This window comes from Zonotrichia leucophrys, chromosome 9 (assembly GCF_028769735.1).
Source record: "Zonotrichia leucophrys gambelii isolate GWCS_2022_RI chromosome 9, RI_Zleu_2.0, whole genome shotgun sequence".
NCBI classification, from domain to species: Eukaryota; Metazoa; Chordata; class Aves; order Passeriformes; family Passerellidae; genus Zonotrichia; species Zonotrichia leucophrys.
Genome location: NC_088179.1, coordinates 23,732,848 through 23,751,137, shown reverse-complemented (window position 1 = coordinate 23,751,137; position 18,290 = coordinate 23,732,848). Strand labels below are relative to the sequence as shown.

The 18,290-nt window shown below is 47.6% G+C and overlaps 1 protein-coding gene across 1 annotated transcript in view; it reads right to left on the bottom strand.

Moving 5' to 3' along the window:
* The window catches only part of KPNA4 (karyopherin subunit alpha 4), a 28,236-nt gene extending 10,227 nt beyond the window's left edge, over positions 1–18,009 (bottom strand). Inside the window, exons 1-10 of the mRNA XM_064721000.1 lie at positions 17,748–18,009; positions 8,403–8,447; positions 7,647–7,736; positions 7,530–7,559; positions 7,398–7,450; positions 6,599–6,694; positions 6,425–6,510; positions 3,870–3,956; positions 1,602–1,771; positions 166–210 (exon numbers count right to left, since the gene is read on the bottom strand). Of these exons, the coding sequence (XP_064577070.1) occupies positions 166–210; positions 1,602–1,771; positions 3,870–3,956; positions 6,425–6,510; positions 6,599–6,694; positions 7,398–7,450; positions 7,530–7,559; positions 7,647–7,736; positions 8,403–8,447; positions 17,748–17,816 (771 nt within the window). The 5' untranslated portion in view covers positions 17,817–18,009. The remainder of the gene's footprint in view (positions 1–165; positions 211–1,601; positions 1,772–3,869; positions 3,957–6,424; positions 6,511–6,598; positions 6,695–7,397; positions 7,451–7,529; positions 7,560–7,646; positions 7,737–8,402; positions 8,448–17,747) is intronic.
* Between the last annotated feature and the right edge of the window lie 281 nt (positions 18,010–18,290).

Genomic DNA, 18,290 nt, shown 5'->3' with positions numbered 1-18,290 from the left:
AACATCACTATTTAAAAATAACATCAGTATTTTAACAGCAGCAGTTAATAGATATCCACAGCAGCTTGTCCTAATCAAAGGGAACATCGGAATTTTAATTTTATTGAACATTTCAGCTCAAAACCCACAGCAGAAGCTGAGGGTGGCTTTGAGGGGGTCACTCACATTGACATCGGTGTGGTGAATGAGAACGCAGAGCGCGGGCAGGATCTGCGGGGGGCAAACAGAGAGGGAGGGTCAGTGTGGGGCAGGGAGGGTCAGTGTGGGGCAGGGAGGGTCAGTGTGGGGCAGTGAGGGTCAGTGTGGGGCAGGGAGGGGCAGTGAGGGTCAGTGTGGGGCAGGGAGGGTCAGTGTGGGGCAGGGAGGGTCAGTGAGGGGCAGTGTGGGGCAGGGAGGGTCAGTGTGGGGCAGGGAGGGGCAGTGTGGGGCAGGGAGGGTCAGTGTGGGGCAGGGAGGGTCAGTGTGGGGCAGGGAGGGTCAGTGTGGGGCAGGGAGGGGCAGTGTGGGGCAGGGAGGGGCAGGGAGGGGCAGGGAGGGTCAGGGAGGGGCAGCCGAGCCCCCAGCCCAGCCTGCAGCCCCCCTGGATGAGCCCCCAGCCCTGCAGTCCCCCTGGATGAGCCCCCAACCCAACCCAACCCAGCCCAGCGCAGCCCTGCAACCCCTCTGGATGAGCCCCCAACCCAACCCAGCCCCCCTGGATGAGCCCCCAGCCCAGCCCACCCTGCAGCCCCCCTGGATGAGCCCCCAGCCCATTCCAGCCCTGCAGCCCCTCCTGCATGAGCCCCCAACCCAGCCCAGCCCCCCCGGATGGCCTCCAGCCCAGCCCAGCCCACCCTGCAGCCCCTCCTGCATGAGCCCCCAACCCAGCCCAGCCCTGCAGCCCCCCTGGATGAGCCCCCAACCCAGCCCAGCCCTGCAGCCCCCCTGGATGAGCCCCCAACCCAGCCCAGCCCTGCAGCCCCCCTGGATGAGCCCCCAACCCAGCCCAGCCCATTCCAGCCCTGCAGCCCCTCCTGCATGAGCCCCCAGCCCAGCCCAGCCCTGCAGCCCCCCTGGATGAGCCCCCAACCCAGCCCAGCCCAGCCCAGCCCTGCAGCCCCTCCTGGATGAGCCCCCAACCCAGCCCAGCCCAGCCCAGCCCTGCAGCCCCTCCTGCATGAGCCCCCAGCCCTGCAGCCCCTCCTGGATGAGCCCCCAACCCAGCCCACCCTGAGCCCCCTGGGTGAACCCCCAACCCAGCCCAGCCCTGCAGCCCCCCTGGATGAGCCCCCAACCCAGCCCAGCCCAGCCCAGCAGCCCCCTCCTGGATGAGCCCCCAGCCCAGCCCATTCCAGCCCATTCCAGCCCCTCCTGGATCAGCCCCCAGCCCATTCCAGCCCTGCAGCCCCCCTGGATGAGCCCCCAGCCCTGCAGCCCCCCTGGATGAGCCCCCAACCCAGCCCAGCCCTGCAGCCCCCCTGGATGAGCCCCCAGCCCAGCCCAGCCCAGCCCTGCAGCCCCCCTGGATGAGCCCCCAGCCCCCCCTGGATGAGCCCCCAGCCCTGCAGCCCCTCCTGGATGAGCCCCCAGCCCCCCCGGATGAGCCCCCAGCCCTGCAGCACCTCCTGGATGGTCTCCATGGGCGGAGGGGGGTCCTTGTGGCGGCACAGGTTCACCATCACCCAGGTGACGTTCCTGAGGAAGGTGATGGGGATGGAGGGGCTGATGAAGGACAGCAGGGGCTTCACTACTCCAAGGCTAATGACATAATCTCTACACTGGGGTCCATCACCTGCGGGGCACAAGCAGGGGTTGCAACACAAAACATCCCAGCACCAACTGATTTTATCAGAAAATATCCCATTGTATACAGATTTTATCAGAAAACATCCCAGCCTTTACAGATTTTTCCCATCATCCATCCCATCATTTACAGATTTCTGTTCTGTTAAAATTTACAGATTTTACCAGAAAACATCCCAGCATTATAAACTGTTTACATCATTTACACCCCAGTTTACAGACTTCTATTCTATTAAAATTTAGAGATTTTACCAGAAAGTATCCCAGCATTTACTGATTCTAACAGAAAGCATCCCAGCATTTACAGATTTTATCAGAAAACATCCCAGCATTTACAGATTTTTCCCATCATTTACAGATTTCTGTTCTGTTAAAATTTACAGATTTTACTAGAAAACATCCCAGCATTTATAAACTGTTTACATCATTTACACCCCACTGTTTACAGATTTCTATTCTATTAAAATTTAGAGATTTTACCAGAAAGCATCCCAGCATTTACAGATTTTAACAGAAAACATCCATCCCATTGCTTACAGATTTCTATTCCATTAAAATTTAGAGATTTTTCCAGAAAGCATCCCAGCATTTACAGATTTTATCAGAAAACATCCCAGCATTTACTGATTCTATCAGCAAATATTTATCCTATTGTTTACAGATTTCTATTGTTAAAATTTAGAGATTTTACCAGAAAGCATCCCAGCATTTACTGATTTTAACAGAAAACATCCATCCCATTGCTTACAGATTTCTATTCCGTTAAAATTTAGAGATTTTACCAAAAAACATCCCAGCATTTACTGATTCTAACAGAAAACATCCCAGCATTTACAGATTTTTCCCATCATTTACAGATTTCTGTTCTGTTAAAATTTACAGACTTTACTAGAAAACATCCCAGCATTTATAAACTGTTTACATCATTTACACCCCACTGTTTACAGATTTCTATTCTATTAAAATTTAGAGATTTTACCAGAAAACATTCCAGCATTTACAGATTTTAACAGAAAACATCCATCCCGATGCTTACAGATTTCTATTCCATTAAAATTTAGAGATTTTACCAAAAAAATCCCAGCATTTACTGATTCTAACAGAAAGCATCCCAGCATTTACAGATTTTATCAGCAAATATCTATCCCATTGTTTACAGATTTCTGTTGTTAAAATTTAGAGATTTTCCCAGAAAATATCCCAGCATTTCCAGATTTTAACAGAAAACATCCCATGGCTTAGAGATTTCTATTGTTAAAATTTAGAGATTTTACCAGAAAGCATCCCAGCATTTACAGATTTTATCAGAAAATATCCCAACATTTACAGATTTTATCAGCAAATATCTATCCCATTGTTTACAGATTTCTGTTGTTAAAATTTAGAGATTTTACCAGAAAACATCCCAGCATTTACAGATTTATGGTGCTGGGTAAGGGAAAGGGGGTGGCAGACAACACCAAACCACCAAGAATTGTGAGAGCCCAAAATATTCCTGAAAATTCCTTTACAAAATTTCCAAACAATAATAAAACATCCCCAGAGGGTGGTGGCAGGACTAACAATAATAAAATAAAACATCCCCAGGAGTTGTTGGTGGCAGGACTAACAATAATAAAATAAAACATCCCCAAGAGTTGGTGGTGGCAGGAGTAATAATAATAATAATAATGATAATAAACATCCCCAGAAGTTGTTGGTAGCAGGAGTAATAATAATAATAATGATAATAAACATCCCCAGAAGTTGTTGGTAGCAGGAGTAATAATAATAATAATAATAATGATAATAAACATCCCCAGAAGTTGTTGGTAGCAGGAGTAATAATAATAATAATAATAATGATAATAAACATCCCCAGAAGTTGTTGGTAGCAGGAGTAATAATAATAATAATAATGATAATAAACATCCCCAGAAGTTGTTGGTAGCAGGAGTAATAATAATAATAATAATAATGATAATAAACATCCCCAGAAGTTGACGGTGGCAGCAATAATAACAATAACAAAATAACAAATAATAATAATAGAAATAAATAATAAAGAAACAGCCCCAGAGGGTGCTGGTGGCAGGAGGAAGACCCACCTATGATATTCCCTAAAGCCCACACTGCTTGCTCACAAACATTTTGATGAGGTGAATGCAGCAGTCTCAGGAAAAGCGGCACAGCATCTGAAAGGCACAGAAAGAACCCAGAGAAATGGTTAAAATTGCATCTCTAAAGAGCAAAAACTCTCCCCATGAGACTTTATTTTTATTTTATTTTCCTGTTCAGAACTGGTCAAAGCCTCACTGATTTCCCAGGTGATGCTGAAATGAAACCCTGCAATGGTTCCTCCTTTGCTGCACCTGAGAATATGAAATCCCTGCCATTTAATTGGTTTGCAAGTCTCCAGTTTACTGAAGCTCATCAGGATCCAAATTTAGCTCCATTTATTGAATTCAGAAATTCTCTGCTAAGTTATGCAGCAGCCCCAAGTGCAAAGGAACAACACAGACCAAACCCCAATGAAGCAACTGGAGAATAAGCAGGAATGGAGTGGGAATTAAGGAGAGGGAATGTGGGAAGAGGGCAGCAAAGAAATCCACATTTCCATAATTAATTCTGTTTTATTCTCCCCCAGCACTGAGGTGTTTGCTTACATAACAGCCCAGTCTGTAAGGAACCAATTTATTTCATTAATTTCAAGAGAAATTAGAAATTTTTACTTAAATTTTTTCTTAATATAAATCATGTGTTTACTAGAGAAACAACTAATCAGCAGGATTGTTATTCCCTGTAAATGAAGATATTTACAGTGTCTGCATACAGGGAGAAAAAACATCTCTTGTAAAGAGATTAATAAATTCTTATGGAAAAATTACAAAAAAATCTTATAAATTGAAATAAATCATAATTTCATATGTCACAGCTATTAAACTGACTAACAGGGTGCAATACAGACCTACAGAAATCACTGAAAAAGTGCTCAATCCACTGATAAATTAGATTTAAAGTGTTCTAGGTCAGGGGTGGGATAGATTATTTATTAATTAGATTTCCCAAAGAAAATTCAGGTTGCAACTGGGAAAGGAAGAGGATGGAGAAAAGATAAAAGTATTACCAAAGGTACATCCTGTAAGAGTGAAAATCAGATTATATCAAAGTCCACAGGCTCTTAACCAAGTTGGCAAAAATAAAAGCAACTGATCTTGCAGCCAACATCACTTTTGTGTATTTTTTTCCTTAAATTTTAGGAAGAACTCATTTCACTGTATCTTTGATTCTTCCAGAAGCTCTGGTTTGTTCACTCAGGTAAAACCTGCTCACTTAGCTCTGATTTAGCAACAGGAGCTCTGCTTCAGACTGTTGAGCCCAAAACAAAGTTCTTTGCTGGTAGCTAGATTCACCACAATTCTCACTTCAATCCAATAGGAAGAGTTTTGTAATTACAAAACCTGTCCTTCCTATTTTGGGGCATCTGGAACCTGGGAAGGAATTTTAATTTTCCAAAATTTTTTTCCAAATTTTTTTTTCCAAATTAATTTTAATTTTCCAAAATTTTTAATTTTGGAAAGGTTCAGTGTCAGGCACCTCTGATCTGTGAATATTCTCCCCTCTTCACAACAGGGAGTTTTCAGAGGGGTTGTTCGGTTTTGTTCCACATTTTTGTTGGGTTTTTACAATGTTTGGAAATTGGAAGCCAGCAGATATCAACTCTGCTTATAGAGCTGAGATTTAAGATTGAGATATTTGGAGTTTCCAGCTGTTGTTCACCATTAGGAAACCTGAGTGGGTTTAACCCTGAGGAAATGAAGGCAAAACCAGGAGTGTGAGGTGAACACTGGGCACAGCTCCTTCAGGGCACTGACTGACAACCTGAGCCCGAACGGATCCTAAATGTGATCCCAAACTGATCCCAAACCGATCCCAACCTGATCCAAGGATCCCGACCGATCCCAAACGTGATCCCACAAACTGACCCCAACATCCCAACCTGATCTCAAACTGATCCCAACCCCGATCCCAAACCGATCCCAAACCTGATCCCAAACCTGATCCCAAACTTGATCCCAAACCGATCTCAAACCTGATCCCAAACCGATCCCAAACCTGATCCCAACCTGACCCCAACCCGATCCCAAACCTATCCCAAACCTGATCCCAAACCTGATCCCAAACCTGATCCCAAACCTGACCCCAACCCGATCCCAAACTGATCCCAAACCGATCCCAACCTGATCCCAACCTGATCCCAAACTGATCCCAAACCGATCCCAAACCTGATCCCCAAGTGATCCCAATCCCAAACCTGATCCCAAACCTGATCCCAACCTGATCCCAAACCTGATCCCAAACCGATCTCAAACCTGATCCCAACCTGATCCCCAACTTATCCCAACCTGATCCCAACCCTGATCCCAACCTGATCCAACCAATCCAAACCGACCTCAACTATCCCAAACCGATCCCAAACCTGATCAACTGACCCAAACACCAACCGATCCCAAACCTGATCCCAACCCGATCCCAAACCTGATCCAAGACCAACCCGATCCCAACCGATCCAACCTGATCCCAAACTGACCCCAATGATCCAACTGACCAAATCATCCAAAGCCCAGCCGTGGCTGGCAGCCCCCCCCCCTGCAGCACTCACTGGATTGAACCACAGCCTGGGTCTGCTCCGAGGTGCCAGAGGCGATGTTTGTCAGCGCCCACGCAGCTTCAAACTGTAAGGAAGGACTGCAGACACAACAAGCACAGGTTCAGCACTCACTCACAGCTGGCACAGCAGCAACTGGGGAATGTTCTGAGTTGTGGCAGCACTCACTTGTCATCTCTTTCAAGACAGTGCACTAGGATAGGTAATATTCCTGATTTTATGAGGTCGTCGATGGGTGGGTTGCGGTCACTGGACAGCAGCTTCCTGCAGGAAAATGGACAAAAACCAAATTATTGACAGATCCTGCCTGGAAAGGAGCAGGGAATTGTTTAATCCAACTTTCCCCTCAAAAAGGGATCAGTGCTGCCACTGGAGCACAGTAAAGGCTCCTGGGGCTGAGTCTGGGATCTCCAATGGAGATGGAGTTTGGGAAACTCCAGTGTTTGGCATCTCCAGCAACCAAACTGCTCCTGCTGGGCTGGGAATTCCTTCCCAAGGGTTTCCCTCCTCCTCCCACACACCCACAGCATTTGTTGCTTCCTCTTTAATTGAAAATAAGCCCCCAAAGTGAAATTATGGAGCCACTGGAAAAGCAAAGCCATTATATCCATTTCATTCCATGCTTTGTCCCCTCTGGAAGTTTATCACCAGTTAAGAGTTATTCTGCTCCAACTCCTACAAAAGGAGACACTCAGCTCTGTCTGCACTTAAAGCCAAAGATGTTACAGTCCTTTAAAGTGTGTATTTTACTCATCAAGCTTGCACCAAAATAAATCCAGGTATTTACATGTAAATAAAATCCACACTACACAAAAGGTCTGTGTATTCTGATTTCTTCAAAGTTCTATTTCCCTTTTAAAAATCACTTCATTACTACAATTTCAGTTAAGCTAAAACACATTTTCTGACATTAAGAGCATGATAAAATAAGACTAAAATCAGGGTATTTGAGGAAGTGTGTTCTTACCTTGCTGCCTGCACAGCACTTAACTGAATACCCTGGTTGTCACTTGAAGCATTCTGAAATAAGAGAAAAGAGATTTTTCACACATCTGTCATCATGCCATGAAGAATATTCAAACAATGTCATAGTTTTTACCTGTACTATTGCCTCCAAAGAAGTGTTTTGCTGGAAAACAGAGACAAGAAGCAGTTAGAAATTCCAAATGTCTTTTAAGGATGCAAAAAGAAGAAATTATTGCAAGTTAACTCTTACCACTCTGAAGTCCCCATCGATATCAGAATCCTCACAGATATCTTCGTGGGGAACATTCCTCCTCTTTAGGAGATGCTCATCTCTTTTGTTCTTAAAGAGAAAAATGGTGGAACACCTTTAAAACTTGGATTTAGGGGGAGTGGGGTGTTCTGTTTCAAACAATCACAAATACACCAGCACTGACACTTAAATTTTCCAAAAACAGTTGGAAAGGACTGCCCAGAAACACATTTTGGGAATTCTTCCTAAAAAAATCCTGCATCCAACTTGTGCTGGAAGGCTGATGTGCACACACCCATCAACATTCCAGTTTATTTGTTATTGTCATCATTTCTAACAGGACACAAAATTCCCAGAGGTTTTCTGTTCAGCTCAGAAGAAAAATAATTCCAGTTGTGATTCCTTTTTCCCAACAATTCCAGTTTTACATTCACACTCTTCCACACTTAACTGTAAGGAAATAATTTTCTGCCTGCAGATGAGCAGGAACAGCTGATTTTTAAAGGAAAAACCAAATCTTTAAAAACCTCTAGAAGTGCAAGAATGATTCCCCTTAATTAGATCACAAATAAACTCCTGGTTTGCAGGACAAAAGTTGTGGAACTCCCAAAACTCCAGAATTTTTGAGTCTTTAACGAAAACTCTCACGTTTTATCACAGTAACAATAAAGTCAAATCCCACTTGGTGAAAATCATAATGTAAAATAAAAGAGTAATAATAGAAAATAAAAGAATAAAAACTCTGGGTCATCTCACCTTTCTCAACTCCACGACAACTTCATTTCTTTGTCTTCTCATAGTCTGGAAAAAATAAAGATAAAAATAATTATAATCTGAATTTGGATCAATTTTAAAAGTTCTTGTACAAGTATTTCAGTTCAACACAGGGTTTAATTTTCATTATAAACATAGAGATCCAACAGGAAATGAAAATAACTACAATATTTCTGTTATTTCATACTAAAAAAAATTCTCCTAAGTCTTCAAGTTGAAGAAAAAAAGGAATTAGGAATAAAACGTTTTTCAAAGCGCAAAATGGAAAGGAGTTGTGCACAAAACAGCACCAAAAGCATTAAAAGGACCATGGCAATCTAACAGTGAAATAACTCTATAAAGAAGCTCAAATTAAGAGAGCTGCAAGCAAAGCTGAGTTCCAGAGCCATTATTTATAAATTAGAACCTTTGACATTCTAAGAGCAGTATTTTCTGTCATTTCCTCCTCAGCTGCCATTGACAGTGCTCAGGGTAAAACAACAATTGTAAATATGCATAAATTGGTTTATTGCTGCTTGTGCTGCTGCAGTGAAAACAGAAATAAATCAGTCTGGAGTGATTTTATTTGAACACTTGAACTCTACAGTGAATGAGAACAGCAAAATTCCAAATAATTCCATTTTTATTGTGACAAGCCCAGGGAAAGCTGGACAGAAGGAAAAGGAACCTCCTGAACAGCAACATGTGAAGATAAGCATTAAAACCTCACTTCCAAAGCATTTTCCTTCATTATTCCTATCAAATAGAAAGTGCAGTTCATCAAATCTAATTTCAGCTGAGCACGAAACTGCAGCTCCCCAGAGAAAAAGGGGCAGGAGAGGAAAAAGGGGCAAAGCAGGGATGGTTCCTGCTGCTCTGGGGGCTGAGGGGAAAATCCAACCTGCCCCAGGGAAGGGCAAAGGGCCAGGGCAGCTGCAGCAGCCTGGAGAGCCAGAGCAGGAGATGAGGCTTCTTTTTTGTTGGAATATTTGTTTTGGTCCCACTCAATTCTCTGTGTGTCAGCAGCAGCGTCACCCCTGGGGTCTGGGAGAGCCATTCCTCTCCCAAAATCAGCATTCCAACAAAAGGGAGCTTGATTTGCTGCCCTGTGCTTTGGGAAGGTGTTAAAGGCCTGGGAGATCCTCGGGGCTGTGCTGAAATCCCACAGCCCTCAGGACAATGGATGCAGCCCTGAGGGGCAGAGGGAAGGAGGAATCACTCAGGGATGTCTCTGAGGGAAGCAGGAATCACTCAGGGATGTCTCTGAGGGAAGGAGGAATCACTCAGGGATGTCTCTGAGGGAAGGAGGAATCACTCAGGGATATTCTGAGGGGCAGAGGGAAGCAGGAATCACCCAGGGATGTCTCTGAGGGAAGGAGGAATCACCCCAGGGATGTCTCTGAGGGAAGGAGGAATCACCCAGGGATGTCTCTGAGGGGCAGAGGGAAGGAGGAATCACTCAGGGATGTCTCTGAGGGCACAGGGAAGGAGGAATCACTCAGGGATGTCTCTGAGGGCACAGGGAAGGAGGAATCACTCAGGGATATTCTGAGGGGCAGAGGGAAGGAGGAATCACTCAGGGATGTCTCTGAGGGAAGGAGGAATCACCCAGGGATGTCTCTGAGGGAAGGAGGAATCACTCAGGGATGTCTCTGAGGGCACAGGGAAGGAGGAATCACTCAGGGATGTCTCTGAGGGAAGGAGGAATCACTCAGGGATGTCTCTGAGGGGCAGAGGGAAGGAGGAATCACTCAGGGATGTCTCTGAGGGGCAGAGGGAAGCAGGAATCACCCAGGGATGTCTCTGAGGGAAGGAGGAATCACTCAGGGATGTCTCTGAGGGAAGCAGCAATCACTCAGGGATGTCTCTGAGGGAAGGAGGAATCACCCAGGGATATCTCTGAGGGAAGGAGGAATCACTCAGGGATGTCTCTGAGGGCACAGGGAAGGAGGAATCACCCAGGGATGTCTCTCAGGGAAGGAGGAATCACCCAGGGATGTCTCTGAGGGAAAGAGGGAAGGCAGGAATCACTCAGGGATGTCTCTGAGGGAAGGAGGAATCACTCAGGGATATCTCTGAGGGAAGGAGGAATCACCCAGGGATGTCTCTGAGGGAAGGAGGAATCACCCAGGGATGTCTCTGAGGGAAGCAGGAATCACTCAGGGATGTCTCTGAGGGAAGGAGGAATCACTCAGGGATGTCTCTGAGGGAAGGAGGAATCACTCAGGGATATCTCTGAGGGAAGGAGGAATCACTCAGGGATGTCTCTGAGGGAAGGAGGAATCACTCAGGGATGTCTCTGAGGGAAGCAGGAATCACTCAGGGATGTCTCTGAGGGAAGGAGGAATCACCCAGGGATGTCTCTGAGGGAAGGAGGAATCACCCAGGGATGTCTCTGAGGGGCAGAGGGAAGGAGGAATCACTCAGGGATGTCTCTGAGGGAAGGAGGAATCACTCAGGGATGTCTCTGAGCTCCAGGAGAAGCTGAGCCCCTGCTGGATCCCACCCAGCCCTTCCAGGCTTTGCTGCAGCTTCCACCTTCCTCAGGTACTCCAGGCTCCCAAATGCTCTGGGGAGTTTCTCCAAACCCCACTGATCTGGCATAAAGATAAAATAAAGTGAGGAAAGGCTCTGATAGTCAGATTGCAGAAGTGCACCACGCCCCTGATGATCTCACAGGGCTTTAACACCTTCCCAAAGGATCAGCAAAATCAGCATTCCCACCCAAAAGCTGCCCTGGGAAAGGGGAGGCTCTTCCAGACCCCAGGGGTGACACTGCTGCTCACAGCAAAGCTGGTGGTGACACAGAGAGAATTCAGTGGGACCAGAACAAATATTACAATAAAAAATCCTCAGATGTGTCATTTAGAAAAGTCTGCAATACTCAGAAAAGTCTGTATCATTTAGAAAAGTCTGTAATATTTAGAAAAGTCTTTAAGTAAAAATTCCTGATCTGGCTCATGATCATGTCCTACAATCAAAGAATTGCTTGGGTTGAAAGGGACCTTAAAGATGATTCAGTTCCAACTCCCTGCAGGCACATCTTGCACTAAAACAGGTTGCCTAGGGCCCCATCCAGCCTGATCTTGAGCACTTCTAGAGATGGGGTGTCCACAACTACTTGGAATAACCTATTCCAGTGCCTTATCACCCTCACAATAATTTATTCTTAATATCTAATCTAAATCTGCAGGTGAGCAGACTTTGGAGGATCCTCTGCTGGGACAAGAAGGATGTTCTTTCTCCCTTGCTGAATTCCTGCCTGCACACCTTGGCATCACAAAAGCCTTCACATGAAAGAGAAGCCAGCAGTGGAGTCACCCTGAAGCACGATTTCCCAAAGCCTGGCTGCACTAGAATCACTCTGTGTACACAGAATAGTGACAGGCCAGCCTGGCACTGCTCATCATGAGGAGGAGGAAGAGGAACAAACGGGAACTGAGGTCAGCTGTGCCACGGGACTGCCCAGTGCCACCAGCCCAGCTGGAGAAAGGAAAATGCCCAGCAGAGCCCAGCTGGGCTTGTGCAGCTCCTGGGGAGCAGCTCAGAGCAGAGATGAGGGATGGGGGGCCCTGGCACCATGGTGGGGGCGATCTGAGCTCTGTGAGTCAGCTCCCACAGCACAGGAAACCACTGTGGCCAGAAAGGGCTGCACAGCCAGCCCAGAGAGGCCTGGCGAGGGCCCCACTGACAACATGGCCCACTGGGAGCAATTCACGTGGCTCTCCCAGGCTCTGGATCCTGTTTGTCATTTGTACATCAAAAATCAAATGATCCGATCTATTTCTGTCACCCTGCCATGGCCACCCCTCCATCCTCCTTTTTTCAATTATATTTAGCTTCAGATTTATCATAAGGGCTATTTCTGACCATTAGTCATGACTGAGCCCTTCAGCTTATCATTCACATCTCCTGGCAGTGATGCCTGCAGCATCCTGGGGGCTTCCAAGGAGCTGGGATGCACCAGCTCTTCCTAAACACACCTGGAAAGGGACCCTGGAATGAGATCCTGGAATGGGATCCAGGAATGGGGACCCTGGAATGGGGACCCTGGAATGGGGACCCTGGAATGGGATCCAGGAATGGGGACCCTGGAATGGGGAACCTGGAATGGGGAACCTGGAATGGGGAACCTGGAATGGGATCCAGGAATGGGAACCCTGGAATGGGATCCAGGAATGGGGACCCTGGAATGGGACCCTGGAATGGGGACCCTCAAATGGGATCCTGGAATGGGGACCCTGGAATGGGGACCCTGGAATGGGGACCCTGGAATGGGATCCAGGAATGGGGACCCTGGAAAGGGATCCAGGAATGGGAACCCTGGAATGGGATCCAGGAATGGGAACCCTGGAAAGGGATCCAGGAATGGGATCCAGGAATGGGAACCCTGGAATGGGGACCCCGGAATGGGATCCTGGAATGGGACCCTGGAATGGGGACCCTGGAATGGGATCCTGGAATGGGATCCAGGAATGGGACCCTGGAATGGGGGCCCTGGAATGGGATCCCGGAATGGGGACCCTGGAATGGGAACCCTGGAATGGGGACCCTGGAATGGGGACCCTGGAATGGGGACCCTGGAATGGGACCCTGGAATGGGGACCCTGGAATGGGGACCCTGGAATGGGATCCAGGAATGGGAACCCTGGAATGGGATCCAGGAATGGGAACCCTGCAATGGGGACCCCCTCCCTGAGGGGATCAGGGCCCCAGGCTGTGCTCCCTCCTGCCTGGGCTGGGTTTTTTGCTGTTCTAAAATGTCCCACTCCATTTCCACACTTCCAGCCCAGCAGTAACTGTAGAACTTTGGCTGCTGCTCCCAGCCCAGGGAATGCTTTCCAAGGGCACATTGTTTCTGCTGGGGAACTGCAAAGTCAACATTTATTGTAAATAAAACACTGCTTGTGCCATCCTTCCTTCCTTCCTTCCTTCCTTCCCAGGAAGTTGCAACCAGCACCAGTGTGCTCCGGGACTGCAAATAAAAACAAAACTCACCCCACAGGGAACAGAGTGCTGAAACCAGACTGCTTTTCCTCACTTACAGCAGTGATTCAGGCCCTCCTCCATCCATTACCCCCTCCTATACCAATCCTATCTCAATTCAAAGGGCAGCAATGGAATCTGCTCCAGAGACCACTGATAAAAATGCTTTGGGATCATAAAGCCAAGCCAAGATACCCCCAGAGGTCACATCTCAGCAACTCCACAATGGAAATGGGAGTCTGAGCTCCAGATAAAAAATAAAAATCAATATGACATTACATGTGCCACCAGGCCCATTTTTCCTGGAGAAGCTGTGCATGGCAGAGCAAATGCCTCAAACAAATATCTCAGTATCATTTGGAAGTGACAAGATGGATGAGCTTCACCACAGAACTCCAAGTCAGCTTAAAGGAGCCTATTTTTATCCCACTGAGTGAAATTCCTGCTCTCCTTCAGTTCTTCCATATTTAATCCCAAGCAGACTATTTTGTGTGGGATACAGAAAGGGCTGAAAAGCTTCAAAGCACCTGCAATATTCAAAATATCTCCCACCACCACCTTTCCCTCACCACACTGGAGCTTCCTTGGTGTTCTCAAAAAATATTGGGATTTTTGAAGTCCAGTGAATGATGCTGGAAACTCTTAAAATCCTGACATTCCTGATCTTCAGGCATCTTGATGCAATGGCTGCTCCAAAATTAGTTTTGAAGTGCTCTGCATCACAGAATTATCAGCATCATTTCCCTTCATGCATCTCTCAATTGCAAAGCAGAAATCTCTATTGAACACCTCTCCAGCAACACAGGTGAGGCAGGGCAGAAAAGAGAAAACAGAAAAGATTCAGCAGATTCCTCCAAGATTTCCACAGAAATAAAATGCAGGAAATAATTTTTATTTCATTTCAAAAAAAAAAGTCTAAATGTCAGTCAGATTGCAATGCTGCAGCAGGCAACAATCACCAAGAGAAAATGAAATGTTCAATCAGCAGGTGAAAGAAAATGAAGTAAATAAAACACCCCAAAACTCTGCAAACTTCCCAAATCAAGACCCCTAAATGCAGGACTAAAAAGGCATTATTTTTAAATTTGTCCATAAAACTCTAGCACAGCCACAATGATCAATTTGGATTTATTTGGCTTTTTTACAGTGAAGATCTGGTATTTAACTCCAAGATTTGTGGTACCACCATTAAAAACAAAGCAGATGGGTGTCAGCACAATAATCAGTAAAAACCAGCTCAACCCTTCTCATCCAAGGGCAAAAAAACCCCAAGCAAAACCTGTTCCTCACTGAAGATGAAAAAAGTCACCTTACCCTGCTCCCTAATGGATCAGAATTTGCATAATTTAATATCAGAGTCCAGATAAGCCCTAATTCCAGTCAGGCTTTGGGCTTGGAGCTTAAACACCGGGGCCACTTCTGCAGTTTTTCAGGCTCCTCTTTGTGCTGAACCAATTCCATTTCCCCCCCTTGAAGACCCTACAAAAATGCAGCAAGCCCTGACCAGAAATCTTCAATTCCCCCCAGAGAATTCAGCTCCAAATGAAAAACTTTATTACACCGAGTATTGCTTTGGGCAGGACAAGGATTTCCTGGAGATTGCTGCTCCCACAGAATCCCTCAATTCCCACAGAATCCTCAATTTCAGGGAATCCCTCAATTCCCAGAGAATCCTCAATTTCAGAGAATCCCTCAATTCCCAGAGAATCCCTCAATTTCAGAGAATCCCTCAATTCCCAGAGAATCCCTCAATTCCCATAGAATCCCTCAATTCCCATGAATCCCTCAATTTCCCATGAATCCCTCAATTTCAAGAATCCCTCAATTCTCACAGAATCCCTCAATTCCCACAGAATCCCTCATGAATCCCTCAATTTCAGAGAATCCCTCAATTCCCAAAGAATCCCTCAATTCCCAGAGAATCCCTCATGAATCCCTCAATTCCCAGAGAATCCCTCAATTTCAGAGAATCCCTCAATTCCCAGAGAATCCCTCAATTCCCAGAGAATCCCTCAATTCCCAGAGAATCCCTCAATTCCCAGAGAATCCCTCAATTCCCATGAATCCCTCAATTCCCACAGAATCCCTCAAATTCCCATGAATCCCTCAATTCCCATGAATCCCTCAATTCCCAGAGAATCCCTCAATTCCCAGAGAATCCCTCAATTCCCAGAGAATCCCTCAATTATTCACAATGTGCCCTGCAGGAAATGTTTGCCCAAGACTTCAGCTTATCAAGGAATTTTATCAAATATCTTATGGAAAACTTGTATTGGGGGTTATTTTCTTTTTTCCTCTCTTTTTTCCAGGCTAGAATTTGTGGTTTTAGAAGCATGTTGGGGGAAAGAAATTAAATATCCAAAAAGGTGAATAAATGTTTGGTGTTTTAGGGGATAAAATGTAGGAAATGGCCTGATTTTGGTCAGAAATCCAAGAACTTCCTGTGGATATGTAAAACCTGGAAGGCAAGGACAATGTGACAGGAACTGGAGCTGTCAGTGAGCACATGGAATTAAGAGATAACATTTTTAGGAAGTTTGCAATTCACAGCATGGCAACCTCTGGAAATCTCTCCATTTGGCACTCCCCAAAATTAAGGGTGATTTCTCATTTCTCTAGGGGTAAACTGTCATGGAAAATTTTTTTAAAAAAAACGCTGGGCTTGGTAAAAACAACCCAGGGCCAACGAGAATTTCAGATAAAAAGGGGGAGGAGGGAAGGAGATAAAGATCAAACGCTGGCTTCCTCTGCCAAATAAATCCACAACTGGAGCCCAAGCAGCCCTGCAAGGTGCATTTTGGGGGCAGCCTGACGGGCAGGGTGATGTGTAAGCAGTTCCTGAGCAGCAGGGACAGCCAGGAGCCTGAGCTATTGTATGAAAAATAGCCCTGCACCGTGGTTATTTTAGGGAGCAGGCATGTGCTCCAGGATTTGCTGGATAAATGTCACTCTCTAAAATTTAACACGGCCCAGCAGTGGGTTTGGGCTGTGGGAAAAAAGGCATTTCAGTGCTGCAGCAAATAAAAAAAAAAATAAATGATTGAAGAGCTTCTGACACACTCCCACGTGGTGTTACCTGCGTGTCCATCTTGAACCTTCCCTGCTTCAGCCCTTTTCCCCTAAAATGCTGCACTAAAATCCTGAATTCCAGCCTGTGTCCACTCAGAAATCCCATTTTTCACCGTGTGCAGTCCTAAAGATGCCTTCCTATAACTGCCTACTCAGTGGTAACAAAACTGATATAAAAATTAATTAGTATCTAAGGCACGGGGTTACCTCACAACCCTGCCGGCAAACAGAGTAATTAATTGTTACCACTCCCAATATTTTTGCCAAAAGTTTGGACATAACTGAGTAATAAACTGTTTTATCAATCTAACTGGACAGGTTAAAAAGCCAGGTGTTACAGACTTCTGGGAAACTTGGCTGATGTTTAAATTAATACAGGGAACATAAAGGAGTTTTTACTTTTGAAACATTGTAATGCCTTCAAATACAAGACTGGAATATTATGGAAAACACAAGGAACACTTTGAGGCCAGTAAAAAGCAGCCATGGGAACACCAAAATTCTTGTCCAGAACCCTGAACAGACAATTTTAAGCTCCAACCAGCACTCCTGGCCGAGTGTTCAAAGGTGAGGATTGATACCTAGTTTTAAAATTTGACTATTTCCTAAGGAAACCTCAAGTTAATTATGTATCCTGCTGTGTTTAGGAAGCACCTTCGCAGCTGAAATAATTGAACCACCAAAAAGTTCAGGGGCTCTGTGCTACAAGCCAGAACGGCTTCTCAACTATCTGAGCAGAAAACAGAAATATAAAAAAAAAAAGAAAGGAGAGAGATAAAAAGTGTTTTTTCAAAAAAATAATCTTGCTATGAAAGTTAGGGCGTTATTTATTTCACGAGGTATCCTGGAGACGCGCAGCAGAACCCCTAACCAGGCCCTAATCCTGACTCAGGCTTTTCGGGGCCGCTCGCAGAGATCGTTCCTGCAGCGATTCCGGTGAGCCCACGCCGCACCGGGGCCGCTGGGCCACGGCCGGGCCCAGCCCCGGCGGGCGCCGCCACCCGGGAGGAGCCGCGGCCGCTGCTGGGCCCGAGGAGCCCCGGAGCGACCCGGGCGGGCCCGGCCGCTGCTCCCGGCCGGGAAACCCCGGGCCCGGCCGCTGCTCCCGGCTGGGAACCCCCAGGCCCGGCCGCTGCCCCTCACCGAGCGCCCCAGGCCCGGCCGCGCCCGGCCCGCAGCGCGGCCTCGGCGGCTCCTTCCTCCCTCCCGGCCCGGCCTGCCCTCCCTCCCCGCCCGGCAGCGCCGCTCCCGCCTCCCCGCGGCTCAGGGCGGGCCGGGCCCCGCCGCGCTCACCTCCAGGTCGCGGCCTTTGTTCTTGAAGTTCTTGAGGCGCTGGTTGTCCAGCTTCTCGTTGTCGGCCATGGCGGGGGCGGCCAGGGAGGAGCGCGGCCCCTCCGCCTCCGCCCGGGCCCGAGCGCGCCGGGGGCCCGGCGGGCCCGCTCTCGGCCTCGGCGAGCCGGGAAGGGCCGGGGCGAGGGGGCGCCGCTGCGGGGCCGGGTGTGGGGGCCCGGAGCGGGGCCGGGCGCGGTGCGGCGGGCGGGAGCGGGGCCCGGAGCGGGCGGTTCGGAGCGGGCCCGGGCCGGTCCCGGCGGCCCGAACGCGCCGGTGCCGCCGAGCGGGGGAAGGGACGGGGCGAGCGAGGCTGGGAGGGGGGAGCGGGGCCAGCCTCGCTCTGGGCGCCGCCGCCCATTGGCTGCGCCCCGCGCGCCCCGCGGCCAATGGCGGCGGGGAGGGAGAGGGCGGGAGCGGTGACGCAGCGCGGGCGCAGGGAGGGAAGGAGGGGCCGCCTCAGCGCCGCCGCCATCTTGGGCGCTGAGGGGCTGAGGGGAGGGGCGG